Source organism: Natator depressus, chromosome 21 (genome assembly GCF_965152275.1).
Source record: "Natator depressus isolate rNatDep1 chromosome 21, rNatDep2.hap1, whole genome shotgun sequence".
NCBI lineage: Eukaryota > Metazoa > Chordata > Testudines > Cheloniidae > Natator > Natator depressus.
In genome coordinates, this window is record NC_134254.1 from 6,452,768 (window position 1) to 6,473,030 (window position 20,263).

The 20,263-nt window shown below is 50.9% G+C and overlaps 1 protein-coding gene across 1 annotated transcript in view; it reads left to right on the forward strand.

Moving 5' to 3' along the window:
* The window catches only part of SLC41A1 (solute carrier family 41 member 1), a 30,432-nt gene extending 10,224 nt beyond the window's left edge, over positions 1 to 20,208 (forward strand). Inside the window, exons 3-11 of the mRNA XM_074936082.1 lie at positions 4,081 to 4,188; positions 10,118 to 10,189; positions 10,515 to 10,659; positions 10,742 to 10,888; positions 11,546 to 11,693; positions 12,774 to 12,853; positions 13,775 to 13,909; positions 15,113 to 15,261; positions 17,884 to 20,208. Coding sequence (XP_074792183.1) covers positions 4,081 to 4,188; positions 10,118 to 10,189; positions 10,515 to 10,659; positions 10,742 to 10,888; positions 11,546 to 11,693; positions 12,774 to 12,853; positions 13,775 to 13,909; positions 15,113 to 15,261; positions 17,884 to 18,069 — 1,170 coding nt within the window. The 3' untranslated portion in view covers positions 18,070 to 20,208. The remainder of the gene's footprint in view (positions 1 to 4,080; positions 4,189 to 10,117; positions 10,190 to 10,514; positions 10,660 to 10,741; positions 10,889 to 11,545; positions 11,694 to 12,773; positions 12,854 to 13,774; positions 13,910 to 15,112; positions 15,262 to 17,883) is intronic.
* Positions 20,209 to 20,263: the final 55 nt, after the last annotated feature.

Genomic DNA, 20,263 nt, shown 5'->3' on the forward strand with positions numbered 1-20,263 from the left:
ATGTGGTTCTATATTTATTTTCAAGGGGTGGAAATTCAGTCTTCAGGCACTCCTACTTTCCTAACTGTTAGGGCTGCAAATACATCCTGTGGTCTGACCATGAAGCAATTTATCTTTTGTGTCTTCTATGACTGATCACCCATGATACTCTCTGCTGTGGAGCTTAACTGACAGTGTAGCATGTGAAGTGGAAAGAGTCCACGTCTCACTCTCATGTATTTTTAGCCCTTGTTACTACCAAGAATTTAAAAGCTTGACTTGGTAAAACTTTCAAAGCACCTTACTTCCCAAGGTGCTTTTCAAAATGAGACTTTATTTTCAATGAAAGTTAATGGGATTTAAGAACATAAGTCTCGCTGACTTTCGTTTAAAGTTGGGTTCTGAAGTGCCTAAGTCATGTTTGAAAAGGGATTTAGGTTCTTGTGCTTCTGAAAGTTTTACTCCAAGTTCAGTGTTTAATTTGTAACGAAAGAGGTGCCAGGGCTCAAGCCATTATTTTGCATTCAGAATTGATGCAGCAAGCCCGGCGGTGCCGGGGCTATAAACTGCCAAGCCCTGGCACAGATCAAGCACTGCCCAAAATTCAAGTCAGTAGATGTGTCAGCAGACAGCTGAGACTGCCAGGATTTGTTAGGTCTTTCTGTTGACTGTCTGATTCCCCTCTTCAGCCTTAGAAACACTTTCTCCTCATGCTGTTGACGGGGCGAGAGGGAATTTGAATGACTCTGTCAATGGCATGGGTCTCTGCTGAAGTTCTGTGCACAATAGCACTTAAGTGGGGGCGGGGGAGTTGCATTATCCCCTAAAGGCCTGTTCGTTGGGCACACTCCACTGCTGTGAGCTTTGTGCCCCATAGGAGCTGATATAAATATGACTGTATGTTGGGCTTATGTAACATCTTATAATAAGAAAGTTGGCAGGAGCCCATGGGTCCTGCCCTCTGCTGCTGATGCAGGTGAAAAGTCTTGTTTTCCCTCCTTGGAAGTGGCTTCCCTGCGCCCTCCTCCTCCCCCCCCCCCCCCCCCCCCCCCGGAACATCCCTGGCTTGGCGCTGTGTCTGCCCTGCTGAGGGAACGTGCTGTAGCAGGTTCTGGTTACAAGTTGCAGCCGCTCTCTTGGCACTAGCGTACTGTGCAGACTTTTAAAGGTCAATGTACAATGGCGATATATGTGGTCAAGAGAGGGGGAGGGCTGGAGGTTCCTCTTGCTGCCGCCTGGACCTCCCGCTGTCGTGTCCCTTGGGGCAAAGGCAGGGCTCTTGTATAATTAATACGAAGGGGTGCTGGATACAGACTGACCCTGTGGCCCTCTCTTGTTCTCTAGCTCCCAGGCTAATACTTGCTCTGCCTACTGTTTCCACATGTCCTGGCTTGGACTTGGTCGATGGGGGAGATTTTTAAAAGCCCTGGAGCTCTCCCAGAGCAGCAGTCCCCTTGGCCACACTGGGCCCCAGATGAAATAATAAATAGCTGAGCTCATTTTCCAAAGTGCTTGATGAGGGAGGCCAAGCGTGACTACTTGACCTTGTTGCCTCTCTAAAGATCCTTTTGTCAGAGTGTGAAGTGCCCAAATGTCTCGGTGTATCCATAGGCTTATTTTTTAAGCCCAGAAGGGACCCTTCAGATGATCTAGTCTGACCTGAGTAACACAGGCCATGGAACTTTGCCCAGTGAGTCCTCCTTCTGGTCCAACTTGTGATTGAACAAGAGCATGTCGTCTTCCCTGAGCAGCCCCAGTGACACCAATCACTGCAGTGCTGAGAACCTGGTGGAGAAACTGTCCTCCCAGACTCCTGTTGTCCCAGCACTGAAGGTAGAGGACACAAAAAATGGAAAAATAAACAAGGTGATTGAAATCCTTCCCCGCGGGAAGGGGTTACTAATGCAGGTAAAGAGCTCTCTATTTGCCGTAAGTTTTAAGTGTGCAGGGCTCCTTGTAATAGACAAGAGCACACATCTGGCCAGCTGTTGGGATTTCTGCCAGTCTAGAGCTGCACCAATGGCAGTGCAGCTGTGGGAGATCTAAACAGCCCATCGTAGTCAAGGCCTTAGTGGATATCATGAGAGCAGCAGGAGCTGTGGTTGCAAATACGTTAATTGTGGGAACATCTGGTGGCAGCCTTTCTAGAGAGCACGTTAATGCTGGTGCCGTTGCACCTGTCTGAGTCTTGCCCAGCCTTTGCTGTTACTAATTTGTGTTACCATAGCACCCGGAAGCCCTAGCTATGGACCAGGACCTCCCTGTGCTAGGCTCTGTACGAACAGAACACAAAAACACTTCTTGCCCCCAAAGAACTTACAGTCCAGGTATTAGACTTGAGACAACAGGTAGGTACAGCTCGATGGGGGAGTGCCAGGACACAATGAAACGGCCTTCCATTCAGACTTGGTTTTGACCCGTGCCCCTGTCTTTGAGATACCAGCGTGTGCCACCATGGGAAGGGAAAAGCATCCTGTCTGTGTCCCCACCATCCTGTCGGGAGAGAGGCAACTCATGGTGTTCTCTGTAGTGTTGCCTAAGGGAAGCTGCATAAGATACGTGTTGTTGGGAAGGCAGATGGGCCTTTCTCAAAGAGACTGAGACACCACCATCGCCATGCGGATCTATTCCAATGGTACTTAGCTCTCCTTGTGGGCAGGCAGGAACTGAGCAATAGAGGGAGCAAAGAAGCCTTTTGCTCAGCACTTACGAAAGTAAAGCATTGACCCCTTGAGGTTTTTCCAGGCCTTCTGTTTTTCAGCTGTGGTCTGGGTGGTTTGTTTCCCATCCTGCCTTAGGAAGCCAGCTGCTCTGCTGTTGGTCTCTTTACCCTGAAATTACTCTTCATCTCTTTCCTGAACAGCCCAGTGTTCAGCTCTGTCTCGAGCACAAGGAAACCGACTTGGCTGTGGGGGCGGAGTAGGCAGCAGCGTGTCTCCTAGCAATGCAGGTTCCAGAGCGAGCAAGGGAGGGCGGGCTCCCTCCCTTAGCAGGATAAATCAGTCTGTCCTGCTCCGGCAGAAGCCCAGAGCATGTGATGCTGTCTTTTTCTGGGGTTGGCGGAGGAGGAAGGCAGTGGAAATTTTGGCAGCATGACGTCTGTGTTTGCACCCCATACACGGAGGGGATGGTCTTGTGGGTGGGGCACTGGACTGGGACCGAGACCTGGGTTCAATTCCTGGCTCTGCCAAACACTTCAAGTGGCTGTCCAACACTGGATCTGTCTGTGCCTCGGTTTCCATGTTTGTAAAATGTCTTGTCTGTTTAGACCATGAGCTTTCCAGGGCAGGGACCCTCTCTTACAAGGTGTATATATATGCAGCCCCTCGCACAATGGGGCTGTGATCTCGGCTGGGCCTGCAGAGGCTACTATCAAGCAAATGAAAAATCAGAATAACGCTGCAATGTCCCAGGGAAGGTTTGTTCTAGTTTTATGTATTCACGGGCCACACGGAGTCAAAATGTCCAACTGTGAAAATAATGAAATAGCTTTCCTGAAATTCACTTCTGAACGAAGGTGTAGCACAGGTAGGCGATAATTGATCGTGTAACCTGTCTGCGTCCGTTCATAAGAGCAGGGCCTGTTGGTCTCAGTAGATAGACACTTGATCAACAATAAAACAGGCTCCTACCATTGACAAAAAGAGGCACAGTGTTCAAATCCTGCCCCTGCCCTTCATGCTCCAGTAGGAGGTGGAGGATGACTCCAGTCATTGCTCTAGGAAAACAGCGGCCTTCCAACACTTGGGTGCACTTTGCAAAGAGCTTGGCTGTCCCGTGGTCTCGAAACAGGGAAGGAATGGAGCCATGGCTGGGGGTAGAGCCAAAGCATTTGGGGTTGGGGAATTACAGTTATGACCAGTTCTCTGTTTCACTTGCCACAGGTGTACTTCTGAAGGAAGGAGAGCTAGAAATTAAGCTCCTCTACAGTCTGGCTGGTATTGTATTGTAGTGCCTGGTAACTCCAGTTATGGAGCAGGAACCCATTTGCGTTAGGTGCTGTCCAAACAGAACAAAAAGGCGGGGCGGGGGGGGAGAGAAGGGGGAGAGAGCGAGAGAGAGAAAATATAAATGAATACATAAACACTTTTTGTCTTGCAGCACTGGGACGTTTTCAAATATGTGACTGAAGTGTTTATCCTGGTTCCTGCATTGCTGGGACTGAAGGGGAACCTAGAGATGACACTGGCATCTCGTCTTTCTACAGCTGTGAGTATCTAGGACGGGATGGGGAGGGACATTCCATGTCTGCTTGTGTTTGTCTATGGAGAGGAGGGGTAAAAGAGAGCTGTTGCGGGGAAGGCCTGCCATGTAGCCCCTGCCCGTGGACTCCTTTGCACCTTTCACTGACTTTGTGGTGGCTTAAATCACTGATGGATTTGCCTAGATACAGACACTTCATTTTGCAGTTGCTCTGAACTGTTTCATTGTGGGCTTGCCAGTCTCAAAGGCTCCACCAGTTTTCCCTCTCTCTATCCCAGGCTGCACCAGCTCTCCCCTGGCCAGTGCCACTGCCAGTCCATTCATTTGGTTTGCCCTCCGAGGTCAGGACTCGTTGTGCTTCTCAATGAGTTTTCAGTATTACACAGTAGCGAGTGTTCCTGAAATCCGGATAAATGTTACCCTTCCTCTTCGTGATTCCATCCAGTCAGAGCAGTCGAGACGTTTCCTGTCTGCCCCCCCCCCCCCCGTCCCTTCTCTTCCCCCTCTCTCTCTGTCCCTGAACTATCTTCACAGGTGTCCTGTGTCCAGGACGCCCGCTCACACAGCTCTTGCACCTGCCCTGCTTCGATTAGCGGCGTACTGAGTCATGAGAGAGAACCACCCCTTTTTGGGGTGAGTGGGTGGAAGAGAAGAACCTGTTTTTAAGTATCTCCCATAAGCAGGGGGCCTTCAGGATCAAGTGAGATGAGCAGTCGGCAAAAGAGGTGCCTGTCACAGTTCATGGCAACTACACCTGTATTTCCCCTCAGTGGTCCAGCAAGGGCGCACACACAGGCTGTTGCCATGTGTGGATGGAGACACACGTCTCTCCCTTCTGAGAGTATCTTCAGGCTGAAGGGTTGTAAGCAGATCCCAGCACAGAGACTAATAACAGAGTAACTGACACAGTTAAGCTACTACCCAGCTCTTTCCATGCACTTATTTATTTTTAGGGTAAAAACATTACAGAGAGAACCTATTAAAAACAATAAAAGAACCTACACGCATGGTAATAAGCTTCCCAGGGATCACCCCAGCTCTCTAATGGCCTCTCTAATACCTCCTATGAAGCCTATTTCATACACATTGTCACACTTTTTTTTTTTTTTTGAAGTTCCTAACATTTCCCCAGGGTTTACATTAGTCAGTCTCCTGGAAAAGTTACATGCAGTCCTACAATGACACATCAACAATTGCATGTTTAATATGATGGACCCTGAAGGTATTCAATTTAATTTGATAGGGCATGTCCAGCATATTGCGGGAAATTGCCCTCTGTCACCGTGGCCACTTTGTCAAGAGCCTGGCAATTCAGGAAGGGATTTTGAATACGAGTCGAGCAGGAAGACTGTTTAAAGTCCTAATGCCTGGTGCACGGCTCTCCCCTGTCCTGAGTGCTGCTCTGTGCTGGATCCAGAAGAGGCGTGGGCGTGTTTCACTGGGAGAGTTCTGATCTAGTTGAAGGGGATCTGATTTGTGCTTCAGGAAATTAAATACAGAAATGGCCCAAAAGCAGGCTGGGGAAAGCCTGTGGCAGAGGCTGCAGGGATTTGAGAGAATCGTGCTGCAGGGGCCTGTCCAGTAGAATCCTGCAGAGAGCACTGGCATCCTAGCTGAACACCTCTAGAAGTCAATAGAACGGCAAGATCAGGCATGGCCTCTGTGTGAGTGTAATGGCCAGATCCATAAAATAGTGAGCTTCCCAACTGAGATGGGGGCAGGCGCACCAGACTGCTAAGACCGGACTAGGCTAGGTGCCTGAATACCAAGTTAACGCAGTTAAAACTGAACTGAACTTCTGGTCAGTGCTCTGGCACTACTGTAGCGGTCTGTCCCTGTAGCTGAGCCGTGCAGGAGGCCTGGAATCCTTTCCTGTTAGGGATTGGAAATTCTCCTCCCTTTCCATAAAGCACATTCCTCCAGGGTGTGACAACAGGTGACTGTTGGATGTTTCCATGCCTCACAGCACACCCCACAATGGGTCCACAGCTGTGATTCTTAAAGCACAAAAGTACCAGCTGCCTGCAGCTCAACTCTTAACTCTCTCCACCCCCTGAATTAACACATTCAGCCCGGACCTGGTCTTCAGGGTACAGAGGCGCAGGAACCTGTGCTCAGAAATTGCTGACTCAGACTGCTAGCCAGGGAGGATTTTGGGACAATGCACGGGCAGGACTTCCTGGACCACGGTCAGATTGGAGGGGAGCAGTGAGCACAGCTGGCAGAAAGCTTTGGGAGAGTTGCGTGTCTCTCTGTCTCGGCCATGCCTCTTTAGTACCTCTGAGCCCTGAGCTAGGGGAGTAATGCCAGCTGTGGTTCCGAGAGCGGCCTCCTCTCCTCTGCCTGCTGCCCAGCATGTGTCCTGCGGGGCCCTGCTCCGGTGCACAGTGAGGCTTGGGTTGCCATGTCACGCTGGCTCAGTGTTTTGGAGGCGTCTAGTTTGCAGAGAGGTGGGTTGCTTAGTCTCTAGCCCCTGCATCAGAATCGGGGCTCCCTGGCCAACATCAGGGTGGGGAGCGAGGAAGTGGCTCTATCTGGATTAGCTCTTGGTTCAGCTCTGCATGTACGGTGAAGCACAGAGGGCATCCTGCCGCTACAACCCCCCAGCTGGTTACCGCTGACTAGAACAACTCCTCTTCCTCCTTGAATCCAGCCTCTGCAGCTCTTGGCCCTGGTCCCCTTGCTCCTGAGAAGCAAGCAGAGATCTGGCCGGGAAATGACATTGCCAACTACCAGCTGGCACGCTGCGCCTGCTGCTGAGGCTGACAAGCCTCCTTGTCTCCAGCTGATGGTGGGAACAAGCTTTCCCCTCCTCATTGTGCGAGGTGGGAACAGAAGCCAGCTGCGATTCTGCCAGAGGCAAAGACTGAGTGGTGAAGCTAATGTCAGTGCAGGCCAGACTTTGTTTGCTCTTCCATTTCGGGAAACAAATCCCTTTGTTTCGTCCTTATTGTTTGGAGCATGTAAGGGCTGTGAGGTCTTTTGTGGGGCTGGGCTGGGGTGGAGGAGCAAGCAGTTTCCTCGGCAGGCTGGCTTGGCTCTGTCCAGCCAAGCACTAAGCGTGCCCCCCTCTCACCCCCCCCCCCCCCCCCCCGCATCGCTGGGATCAGAGCTTAGCTCTTCTGGGACCAAGGCAGTGTGTCACTGCTTCCTCCTTTCCCCTCCTTCCCAGCAGTGGTGCTGGCCCAGGGCTGGGGCCTTGGCAGGGAACCAAGACTGCCCATGCTGTGCAGAAAGTCACGGGAATGGCAAACTTTTCTATCTCCCTCTGTGTCCACAGCAGGGCCACAAGAGAACCAGGGCACAGAGAGAGCAATGACCCGGCCTATCTGCCTCCCGCTGATGCTCTGTGCCTGAGAGCAGCCCTGCCCGTGCCAGCTGGGTCTCCTTGTGCCACCTGCTGACATGCCATGACCTTGATCTGACTAGTGTGGAGAAATTAGCTTGGCTTCTGGCCCATAAAGGGATCTGTTATAGCTTGGTGTATGGTGCGGGGGGATGACACGCTGCCTTTTAAACTACTAAACTCCCTTCTGGCCTCCTCGGGGTCCACATGTGATGGGGTCTGATGACCTGTCTGGCTTGCTTTTTATTCCCCTCTTGCTCTGCGCCTTCCTAGGCATAAGAGACCACCTGTAGAGTGGCAGCGGAGAGCCCTTCTTAAAGGAATTGCTTGGGACAACATGATCACTGTGCTGGCTCTGCAGGACAGCAGCCTGGAATGGCTTCCGCAGGCTGCACGCTCCTCATTAACGCTGCATTAAGGCTCCCCAGCCCGTTCCTTTCACCATTAGGAAGCAAAACTTTCCTTTTAGGGGATTAAAATCTTGTTCCTAGTGACTACAGCCGGGTTATGGTAATCCAGACCTGATGGCAGGAATTTAAGATCCAGCTTCATACTGAGCTAAAATACCTGTGGGGTATGTGCTGAATGTCCCTGGAGTTCTCTCTTTCTCCCCCTCTAACCCCGTTGAACTTGCCAGACTGCAGTAATTCCTGAGAATGCCCCTTAAACCCAGGCTCCCTTCGCGTCTGAAGACTTCTTTTCAGGCATGGATGCTCTTCTTTCCTGAAGAGAATGGTCCTGTATCCTTCTACCCATATGCCATGTGCCCTGGTAACTTGAGGCCTGGGGATAGAATTCAAATGAGGCACAAGACTTCTTCGACACTGTAGGTCGAATGCCGCAAGAGGAGGGGTGTTACCCTGGAGTCACGGCCACGTTCCAATGAGGGCAACTGTTCTCTTTGACTTAATTGACCCGGCCAACTCAGTTAGCCATGTTGTTTTTCTTCCCTTCCTGTCCTGAACAGTTTAGAGTTGCCGTGCTCCACCCCAGAAATGGCTGCACTTCAGTGGATGAAGTGCTTTGTCAGAGCCTCTGCAGTTGCTGGCTTGGAAGGTGCTCTGGAAATGTACAAGAAGTGGCAGGGACTGGGCAGTTGGGAAAGCATGCTGATTTGAGCTGCTTGACCTTGATTTCTCTCTGGCACAGAAACTGGAGGGAAGGAAACTCCACCACATCCCTTTTACCTGTTAATGGCCTTGCTTGTGCTTTAGGGAATCCTTTCCACACTGTACTGCTGGATCTGCATAGGCTCGTGGCTTGAACCGGGGGCTAGCAGTCAGGACGCTTGGGTTCTATTTCTGACACTCGGTCACTCTGTCCTTTGGCTTGTCGCTTCCCCTCTCTGTGCATCTGTTTCTGTTATGAGAGACAGACATGTCTCTACACCATCAGCTCCGTGCGGGGCGGGCACACCACGCTCACCCTGATCTTCATAGTCCCTGGGGGTGCTGTGATACTTAATGTCTCTACATCGCATAGAGACCTGCAAGGGACAGGATGGCAGGGCCTTCTGCAGTAACTCTGCTCCAGTGTCGCAAAATAGCACACTTGTCTGCTGCCAGATTAAAGCAACTTTCAGTCTGTTCTGTTTAAGCTGATTAGTGTCTTTTGCAGCCATTCTGGTGCCAAAAGAACCCCATATGCTGTGGCTGCTTCCCACCACTCACCAGGTTTCCACGGGGCATTAGCTTTGTTTACCTAACGTTATTTAAAAGGAAAAACTCTCATTGCCATCACCCTGGCCTTCCTTATCAGAGCTTAGGGTCCGATATGATAGCAGGGCTGGGGTACTGAGCCCTTTGGCCAGCTGCAGGAGCAGCGTGACCCAGATGGGTGTGAGCCAGAATTGCCTGTGAGACGTGGTATTAGGAGCTCCATTGGGAAAGCATCAGCAATGCCTCATTCCCCGTTCCAGCATGTGTTAAAGGGGAAGGGAGGAGGTCCTGCCGCCATCCCAGATTCGCTAGCAAAGTCTTTGTAGACCCTGGTCTCCAAAGCACTTGGCAAACGCTGAATCTTTGCTCTTCCCTTGTGGCATACATGTTAACCCTGCTTCTGCAGCTAGGAGAATGGAGGCAATTAAGGGGGACTGGAGTGTGGCTCTGGGCTTAGAACTTGAGCATTCCTGCCACCCGGTCCTGTGCTCAGGGCAGTAGACCAAGACAGCTCCTCCTTCACTGATCTGTCAGATGTTGGGTGCCAGATTCTCTTTTGTCTGCAAGAGTTGAGGACCTTGGGAACCCCGAAAGCAATAGAGGAAGCCCTCTTGACTCTGCAGCTCATTTCCCCCCTCAGCTGGAGGTGGGAGGTGACTGGCCACCTTGCTAGTGTCCACATCCTGCTGCTCTGTTCCTGTCACGTGGCTGACGCGTGGGGCTGTTAGGAATGTTGCAGAATGGGGAGCCTTCACGAACAGCAATGGAATGCTCATTTTTTTTCTTCCCGAGCCACCATCCCAGAGGGCTTGGGTCTCGAATTGTTCTCCCCTGCCCCATGACAAATGTAACGCCACTGTGATCAAGTTCCCTGAGCACTAGCCATCTGAGAGGGGTTCAGTGTAACCGATACCATGGTCTCTTCCTACAGGCTAATATCGGGCACATGGACACGCCCAAGGAGCTCTGGAGGATGATAATGGGGAACATGGCTCTGATTCAGGTAAACTGGGGGAAATGGAGGGGGGTGGGGGTGTGTGTTTGTGTGTGTGCGCGCAGGGGTGGAGGGGATGTGTGTGTGCGCAGAAGTGACACTGGAAGGAGAGTTTAAATACTGATGCTGAATGTCTGGTGGAAAAGCAAACGGTGACTTCTTGTGCCCTAATTAGTCCTCCCTAAAAGTCCCTTTTCTCTCCCACCTCCCCCCGCACTGGTAAAGTGCAGTCTCTTCTTCCTCCCAACTAATCCAGGTGGGACTGGGACTGTGGTTTCTCTCTCTCTCTTCCCAACCCGTGTCTGGTTTAACCCCTAGTGTGTGCTTTTGCTAGGTTCAAGCTACAGTGGTCGGTTTCCTGGCTTCCATTGCTGCCGTGATATTTGGCTGGATCCCAGACGGGCACTTCAGCATTGGCCATGCCATCCTGCTCTGTGCCAGTAGCGTCGCCACCGCCTTCATAGCGTCACTCGTGCTGGGTAAGCCTGAACCCTCGGCCGCGCTCGCTCGGTCTGAGCAGCGGTGCCCTTCGGCTCATGCCATTTCTTCCTCTCGGCCTAGGAATGATCATGATCGGCGTCATCATTGGATCCAGAAAGATAGGGATCAATCCGGATAACGTGGCCACGCCCATTGCTGCCAGCCTGGGGGACCTCATCACCTTGGCGCTGCTTTCGGGGATCAGCTGGGGCCTCTACATAGAGCTGGGTGAGATGTGAGAGATGTCTACCCGCTCCTCACCTGCTCTGCAGCATTTCCTTTGCCTCTTGCCCTCCATTCTAGTTGTTAAGGAGATCTACTTAATGCCTGACCTTGAGGCTGCCTCTCTAAGGCACATTCAGAGATGACTGGCGGGAGGGGAGAGAAATGTAAAGGATCTTCATAGACCACACAGGTGCGGAAAGGCTTGCGGGTGTGCTCTGGGTGCACCCTCCCAGTCAGATAAGCAAGGGGTGCTTTTTGGCAAGTGCCAGAAGCTAGAGCATCATTGGCGTAAGGCTTGAGAGGGTCCCTAGTAGCACAGCTGTGGCTGTCTCCTTGGTTGGGGCATGTCTTCAACTGCATTCCAAGGAGAGGGCAGGTGTGGCTGCTAGGTTTTGCCCAGCAGTGAAGGCTGGACAGGGTGAGAGGCTGGAAACGGGGCTTTTCCTAGAGGGCACGTCAGCAGCAGCGGTCAGAGCTGATCCAGAGAAGGCAGCCTGGACAAGAGCGTACCTCCTGAAGGCGGGGTGGCCATATCTGGCTCTCGCAGATGCCCAGGGCCTGAGGTCAGAGGGGAAATGGGACCAGGTCTGCTGTCCAACACTGCTGGACCCCATGACATCCTGCTGGGAGGGCTTGTTGACCTGTTGCCTCTCTTTTCAGAGGACAAAGCATACGTGAATCCTTTGGTGTGTGCCTTCTTCATAGCCCTGCTACCGCTCTGGATCATCATTGCCAAGAGGAATCCAGTAACCCGGGAGGTGCTGTACTCTGGGTGGGAGCCAGTCATCATTGCCATGGCTATTAGCAGGTAGGAAGGCATGAAATGACTGTTTTGCTCCAGCCCCACCAGAAAGGGACACCCTGGCTTCCCTTCAGGCGCTCGCCCAAGTGGTGCATGCTGGGCAGAAGAAACGGAGGTGGTGGAACTGAACCCCTTCAAATGTTAGAGTTCAGATCTACAGCCCAGGCCCCTCTCCAGTAACAGACCAACAATGGCACGTCCCTTCAGCAGAAGTGAGCTAATTCTCCTCCTAAACCTATGCAACTGTCAGAGGGTGGAACTGAGAGCACGATTTCACCCGCTGTATGTCAAACAGATTTTAATGTGCACCAAACAAGTATCTCCTAAAACAGGTCCCCAAGTACCTGTCTGTTGGCTGTCATCTTAGCATCTAAGGGTCCCACCTGGGATCAGGACCCCCCCAGGCTGGGCATTCTACAAACCCATAGTGAGACAGTCCCTGTCTCAAAGACGGGGGGGGGGAAGGAAGTATTGTTATCCCTGTTCTACAGGTGGGGAGCTGAGAGACAGTGACTTGCCCAGAATCACAGAGAGAGTCTGTGGCACAGCCAGAAAATAAACCCAGACCTCCTGAGTCCCAGTCTAGTGCCTTCACCACAAGAGCCGTCTTTGGGAAGTGACTGCCCCAGACGCGTTCGTGACAAAGGCTCTTTCTACACCACATACACAAGGATTTACCATCTCTGTTCCTGTTAGGGAATTTTATCTGACTGAAACTTACATACCAGCTGGTGTGACGTGTGCCAAAATGCAACTTGCATCATGGGAAAGCACCCCCTGCCTGACTCTGCGGCTCCAGCCAAAACTGTCTTTTAATATGACGCATGAGTAACTCTTTTCCCTCGATGCTCTGATATTATGCACCAGCTTTAAGAGGCCCCAGTGTCCATGTGCATCTGCTGCTATTGCGTAAATGGGTAGAATCGCTGTGAAGTGTGTACAGTTGCAGTAACCAGCCTCACAAACAGTGGGCACTGTTTCTCGTGCCGAAATAAGTTTGACCCTTGTAATCACTTGGGAGTCTCTGGATCTTCTGAGTGGTCATTTTCTCTTGGGCATCAACTCCTTCAATGTCTTCCTTTGCAGTGTTGGAGGGTTAATATTGGACAAAACTGTGTCGGATCCAAACTTTGCGGGGATGGCCGTCTTTACGCCAGTGATTAATGGTGAGTTCCCTTCTGCTCTGCCAATGAGCTTCTCGGCAGTCCCTGCCAGACAGTGGGTAGAATCTTCAAAAGCGCCCAAGGCCCATTTTCAAAAGTGATTTAGGAGCCTGCACATGTTGCTGCCACGAGGATTTGGGCTCCTCAGCTTGAGACAGGGTGTTAGAGCAACTCAGCTGCTCTGTAGGGTGGTTGCTCCTCCTGGTGATAGATTAAGATGAGGGAAGCATCTCAAGTGATCTACCCTTGAGTTGATACTTCAGCGAAGATGCACCTATGCACGTAAGTGTCTTTGAATATTTTATCCAGTCTGCCCCTTCCCTGTTCCTTGAGCGTGGGTCTGAAACATCTAGTGTCTTAGGCTCCTCTGCTAATAGAACTGTGGGGTCTGCTCATTATGTGTATGTTGCATACTTTTTAAAAAATGCTCTGAATCTCTTGCTCTTGTGGCAATGAGTTCCGCAGGTTATGCGCTGTGTTTCAAACAAAATTCTTAGCAGTTTTAAACTTACTGCAGTGACTGGCCCATTGTTTTTGTGCCCCATGCACAGCACTTAAGGCTCTACAATAATGCAGTTGCAGCAGGGGTCGCAAAGGGAGGTCGTAGAGCAGTGTCCTTTCTCTCTGGCTTTTTGCATCCGGCAAAAGTGGAGTGTGGGCCAGAAATACTGTCGTGGTGCTGACAGCTTGGTCTGTAACTGAGCCAGCTGCAGCTGCTTTCTGACAACACAGCAAAAGAATTCTGCCTGTGAGGAGCAAGAGAGGACTCGTTCACCTGCTGGTCTGAATGTTCTGTAGGCATGAAAAGGGTTCAAGTTCAAAGGTCGATAGAGTTGCACTTGGCTCCAGAAGTCTCAAGTGCGCCCGAGTTCTGCAGGGGGTGGGTTAGGTACCCGCTCTCACTGCTCCCCTTCTGGCCTGCAGGTGTCGGTGGCAACCTGGTGGCTGTCCAGGCTAGTCGCATCTCCACTTACCTCCACATGAGCGGAATGCCGGGTGAGAGCTCAGAGATGGCCCCGCGCAAATGCCCCACCCCCTGCAACACATTCTTCAGCTCAGGTATCTGTTCCTTTTACCCAGCACCGTGCCCTGGGGCTTTCCGAGCTAGGGGATTTCCAGTTCACTTCACCGGCATCATGAAATGGCTTGACGATTAGCTGGCTCAGCCTTCACTGAGGGAGGGGTCACTAAGCAGCAAGGAAGGGAAATGGGAGCTGAGATCTGTTGGGAGGCAGAGAGACCACGCGCTGGCCTGGCCTGCACTCTTGCTTACAGAGACCGTGTTAGTGCTGTTTTGGTGAGGTGGAATGTCCCCGTTGGGCTAGGAAAACAAGGCTGCCTTCGTGGCAGGTGTGTCTTTGCGTTCCCAGCATTGGAATGGCTTCTTCCCCGCTTGCCTCGAGGCTGCCAGCCAGTGGCTCGGCTTGGACTGGCCGGCAGAACTGAAGCTGCAGAAAAGGTTCTTGTTAATAGAGGCTCCGTAATGTTTCCATTATTTAGCTGCAGACCCGGACGTTTCAAGTGAGGATGGATGTGGTGGGGGGAACATTGCAGCAGGAAGCCTGATTTGCATTTCATGCAGTGCATGTGCTGAGATTTTATTCTCTACCATGCCTGGGGCAGCCCGTAGCCTGGGAGCGGATCGGCCTGGCCTCTGGGGGCAGGGCAGCCCCCAGAAGAGTGGCCTCGTGGCGCTGAGTAGGGTGCTTTGTGGTCTCGGATGTCACATTATCTGTTGCAGTGTGTGTGTTGGGAGATGTCCGGTGAGGCTGCGCTGGACAGAGAGTTGGAAAAATGAGCCCCAAAAGGGGGCAGGTGCAGACCCTTGGGAGCACCAAGCACCCTGCTTTAGTTGCTCTTATGAATTCCCCTTAGTAAATTCAGCCTCCCAGTGAATTATGGAAAGCAGTGTACTGAGCACCTGCCGAAAGGTACCACTTCTATAGCCACGGGGATCTGTGTAGAGCCTCTTCGTTCGCCTGTCCCTTTTGACCCTGTCTGTGCTAGGAGCAGAAGTGCGTTATCTCTAGCTGATCCCAGGACGGGTGGGTCTCTAAGCCAGGGTTCGGCGCTCTGGCGTGTTTCTGTTACTCTCCTTGCACTTAGCACATAGAGGTGTGGATCCAGTATGCTGTGGCACGTGATCGACTAGAGCGTAGTCTGCTGATTAGTGGACACATCCATGCTGGCACCCAGGGAGCTGGCTGCAGAGTTTCATTATCTGTTTAAATCCTGAGCTCCATCCTCGCAATTTCCTTCCAGATGTGAATTCCCGCTCTGCCCGCGTGCTCTTTCTCCTAGTAGTTCCTGGGCACTTGGTTTTCCTCTACACCATCAGCTCCATGCAGGGCGGGCACACCACGCTCACCCTGATCTTCATAGTCTTCTACATGACCGCTGCACTTCTCCAGGTAAGAGCTGGCTTTGCCTGACCCGTCTCCTCTGTGTGAATCGTTGTGTGGATCGTGATCCCCGTGCTAGAATAACAGACACTAGTGCACCACCTGCAGTAGAAAACTGGCCCATGGCTGTGATGGGTCACCCTCCCATGCTCCTGAAAATGGGTTTTGTCTCATTTAGAGTCGCAGAGAAAACGGTTTCAGCACCAGGTCAGTGGGACCCATTGGCAGCTGCTCCTCAGTGTAGACAAACCTCACAAGTGGGATGGAGTGAGGCACTTTCTCCTAAGTAAGGGGAATCTGCATGGTGGAGAGCTACAAGTACAGATGACATGATTCTTGCACCTGGGACAAATGCAGAATATCCCTTTATTATTTGCACTTAGTATAATGCCTGATAGCCCCAGTCATGATCCAGGACCCCATTGTGCTAGGTGCTGTATATAGCCGCAGCACAAAGACTGTCCCTACTCCAAGGAGCTCACACAACATACCCCTTACCTTGACTAGAGAGAGAGCATGAAATGGGCATCTCCTGGCCCCGATCTAGCGCTCTTCGTGCATCCCAAATGCCCCGCAGAGAACAGAGAAGTTTGGGATGCGCAGCGTGCTCCTTACTGTTCCAAACACTCCACTGGCCACGCAGCTCTCCCTCGAGAGGGGGCGAGAGCGAGCCGCGTGTGACAAATGTCCGTCACCTCACTTAATGCGTGACTGGTAGGCCTTTGGATACTACAGTGCTGCGGGCAGCCTAAGAGCCTTTGTAGCTGGAACAGTCAAGTGGGGCTGGCTGGTTCAGGGTGCCCCGCTCAGTCCTCATCAGTTGTTACATTCCTCACTACAGCACCTTCCCTGCGGGGGACCCACTGTCTCACAAATGGCTGTCACAGGAGTCGAATTAAAATTCCCATAGAACAGAGCAGCACATGATAAAGCGGGGCGCTTCTGTCTGCTTCGGCGACCCTGTGAAGATGAGTGCATTAGACTCCCTTCTGTACTCAGGGTACTTATTCCACTTTCCGTAGCTTTGCAGCCTACGCTTGGCTTTTAAAAGCCTCAGGAGCAGGAAACTCTCTTCCTTGGCTGTAAAGAGCCGTGAGCGCCAAGTGGGGCCGGAACAGTGTCTAAGCAGCTTGGCAGCGAAAACAGGGTGTGAAATGTGCAGCATCTCCCATGACTCGTGGGGCTCTTCCTCTCTTCGCTGGGCCTTTCTCACACAGGAGACATCTGGCTGGGCTGCCAGCGTTGGGCTCCCATGCTCCTCACCGATTCTGGGTAAAATAACCCTCAGTGCTTGAGGTGAGGAGCGTGCACTCAGAGATGTAAGGGGTGATTTTTGGCATTTCAGGAAACTCAGGCAGCCAATAGATCCCTCCCCTACTGCACAGGCAGACAGAGGGGAGACTGTGGCCAAAGAGTTATCCTACTAAACACAGCCACCTCCTGGTGCTGGTGGAAGTTGTTGCTGGTTTTAGCATCCCCCTAAAATCAACAACCGAGCTGAGCTCCAGGAAATGAGTCAGAGCATCCACAAGAAAGAAAAACAGCGCGCGCTGGACAAGGCCGCTACTCTAAGTCGCGAGCCCCTGCTCTGTGCTTGACACGTGAAGGGAAGCTTCCTTTAGCCACCACTTTCTAAAGTCCCTGGTGCTCTTCCCCCTGCAGAGAGCTAGCTGCATTGTGGGAAGCTACAGGCTTGCGAGCAGAGTGGGGGCTCATGGGTAATTAAATGGATTGTAGTGAAGGAGGGGGCCTTGGCCTGATCCTTCCAGCCCTCACTCCGGTCACAAGTTGATGGCTTTAAATGTCTGTACCTGATCTGCTGCTAGATGCATTTGTGAGCATTTCTCCTGGCTTTGCTTAGGACTCAGTGTGAACTACTGACTCGGGATACCCTCAGTGTTGTCCTAGAGCAAAGGTGGGAACCTGACCATCTGGGGATTCATGTCACTGCTCTGAGACCGCTGTCCTGCCCCCAGGAACCCAGGACTCTGCTGCTCCAACTCTGCTCCCCTTTCGCTGGGCTTTCTGCTCACCTCTGAGTCACCCCAGTGTGAACCGTGGATTGGATCCTGCCTCTACTTCCCTGGCTCTGGGTCCACTAGCTCCTCTCTCTTATTTTGGTTAGAGTTGTGATCTGAGCTGCAAAACTTGGATCTGGGTCAGAGCCTCCTCATTTTGGAGGCTTTCAGCCCACATGCAGTGAACTCTCTCATACACCTAAAATAAACTGATGGTGATGCATTGGGCATAGAGCAGTAGGGAGGTTTTCAAAGGCACATTGGGGAATTAGAAACCCAACTCACATCTTGTGCCCCCTAAATGCTCACTTGCAGGCATGCCCCTCTCCCACATGCCCACAATCTGAAATGTGCCCACCATCAAATCTTTGGTTTTCCCTTGTTTGAGGATGTTCCTCTTAACAACCAGCCCCATCTCTTTTTAGTGTTCTGACCAATCCGTAGGCTTGAATGGGATTAATAGGGGCTCGCTCTTCAATCAGGCTGAATTGCAAATGCCTGAGTATACAGGAACTTGAAGAACCCAGGTGGAAGGCTTTGTCCTGGGGAAGAAAAGGGCGTGAAAGTCTGCGTTAGTAGCTAACATGGCTCTTCCGTCTTGTCTGTTTTCCAGGTTCTCATTCTACTCTACATTGCCGACTGGATGGTGCATTGGATGTGGGGTAGGGGCCTGGATCCTGACAACTTTTCCATCCCTTACTTAACGGCATTGGGTGACCTGCTTGGGACAGGTCTCTTGGCTCTCAGTTTCCACATTCTCTGGCTCATCGGTGACCGGGACACGGACGTGGGAGACTAGCTCTCCCCATCATCCCCTTCTTTCCTCCTTCCCTTTCTTCTGTCTCTCTTGGGACTTCAGCTTTGATACCGGATTCTCATTATTTTCAATGGGAATTTTACGTGGTTTATATTTCAAGCCAAGTTTGTACAGAGAAATCTAGTTTTAGGAAGGACAAAAAAAAAAGTGTAAGAGACAATCACCAAGTGCAATTTCATAGCCGCAGCATCTGAACCAAGGTTATATTGGAAATGTTGATTGAGTAGTCGGATCATAAAGGAAGCCCACACCCATCACAAGAGGTAAAGGGTCACTTTTGGTTCATAAGCATTCAATGTTGAGGATACAATTCAGGTTTGTTTTTAATTATAAACTGAATAGGCACCTCCCAGGAGGGAACACCCTATAAACTAGGATTTGGGGCATCCCCAGATCCTCCCCCAAAGCCCTACTTTATGCCTGGGTTCTAAATCAAACAAGATTCTGGTTAGGGAACTAGCCTGAGTGTGCCGGAAAGATCCCTTTTAAACATCCACTCCCACCCCCAGATGCTTATAAGGCGTGCTCACCTGGTTTATTTGAGGCTTTAAAACATAACCCTAAAGTTGCTGGATTTTTAATTGTATGTAGGACTTTAGTTTCTCTCCTTCCCCCCCCCCCCACCCCCTTTTTAAGTCTGAAATGCATTCCTCGTTCCAGAACACACACCCTGCACCCTTGTCGTGGCCCTTATTTTCTGATACTGGGTCAACTTCTGTGTCTCTCCCACAAGCTCCTTAAAACAATGCTGTTTTTCTCCTTTTTGGCTCTTCCCAGAGAGCTGGGTGTTACGTTCAACAAGTGGGAAGTGATCCTCAATGTCTTGTGTAGAATTTTGACCTTCTTCACCCTAAGTGAGGCTCGGTTTCAGGGGGTGATTGTTGCTGCTCTGAGCAACCTCAGTATATTGGCTAGCTGCACTCTACCACAGCCACGTAAGTATGGCTGTCTTGACTGCCTTGGGAGGGAGTGATTTGCTTGGAAGACCACACCACCTTGCCCTTACCGTGGGCTGAGCAAAACAGCAACAGCCCAGCCAAGTGTATCTGTCATGACCATCAGTAGTCCCATGCTGCAAAATTCCAGTCTGGAATTGGCTTGGCACTTTCCCTGCAGTTCAGAGCTAGAGACCTGGTTTAAGGCCAGGCACGTTGACAGGTTTGAAACTAAAAGAGGAGTTCCATCATGGACTGATGGGGAAACAATACCAAAAAATAGAGGAACCTATATAGATGTCAGAACCAAACCACATTTACTGTTTTGCATGCCAGAAAGATAAGAGCTGAGGGACCACTGTCTAAAGGTACTTGTAGAAGAATAGTTTCCTGTTTCACACTGTTTGAGGGACGCCTCTTTTTTATGGCCTTAACTGTACAGAGTATTTGGGAGACCTGGCTTACGTAAAGATTGCCTTAAATCACAGAATTGCAGTTCTTAATAGAGTGCGGTCTCGCAGACTCTGCACTAATAGGGAGTGTGTTTCCAGAGGGCTTTCATTCCTATGTTAGAAGGCCTCGGAACTGCTCTCTTCAAATGTCACTTGTGATCATAGCTCTGAAATTCACATCTCTTCACCCCAGCGACGTCTCACAAATCTAATTTGTCCAGGGCTTCTGTTGAAATTTTGCTGCACTGAAGTCCCAATTTCTTGGAGACCTTCTCCTGCACCTCGGCGTTAACCGACACAGAAAACAGGTCACTTGTTTCCATGCCCAGTATTGAGGGATACATTGGAGATTTCCCTTCCCTAACACTTAAGCTTTTAGTAGACCCCCCCCCTTACTATTTTACATGCCTCATCAGTTCCCTATCTAAAGACTTGTGCCAATGAAAGAGAGAAACCCTCCATGGCCTCAGCTGAAAAACTGAGGGAGGTAGAGGCGATTGTTTTAAGAGCCATAGTTCTCCTTGGGTGAGGTACCTAAAGTTTTACCAGGCAGAGGGAAGGGAGGATGGGCGGGGAGGGTAAGAACTTAATTTACATTTAAAACGCTTTGAAGGACAACTTCTTTTTTTTTTTATTTTTCACCAATTGAACTTGAATGCATGTGTACTTTAGACCTGGCTGCAAATGAAGAGAATGTTGGGTTCCTCTTTGTATGAAAATTAAAAAAGACTGTCTTAAATATTTATAGTTGATATAACTGAATTGACAAATGTCAACTTAACTGATTTT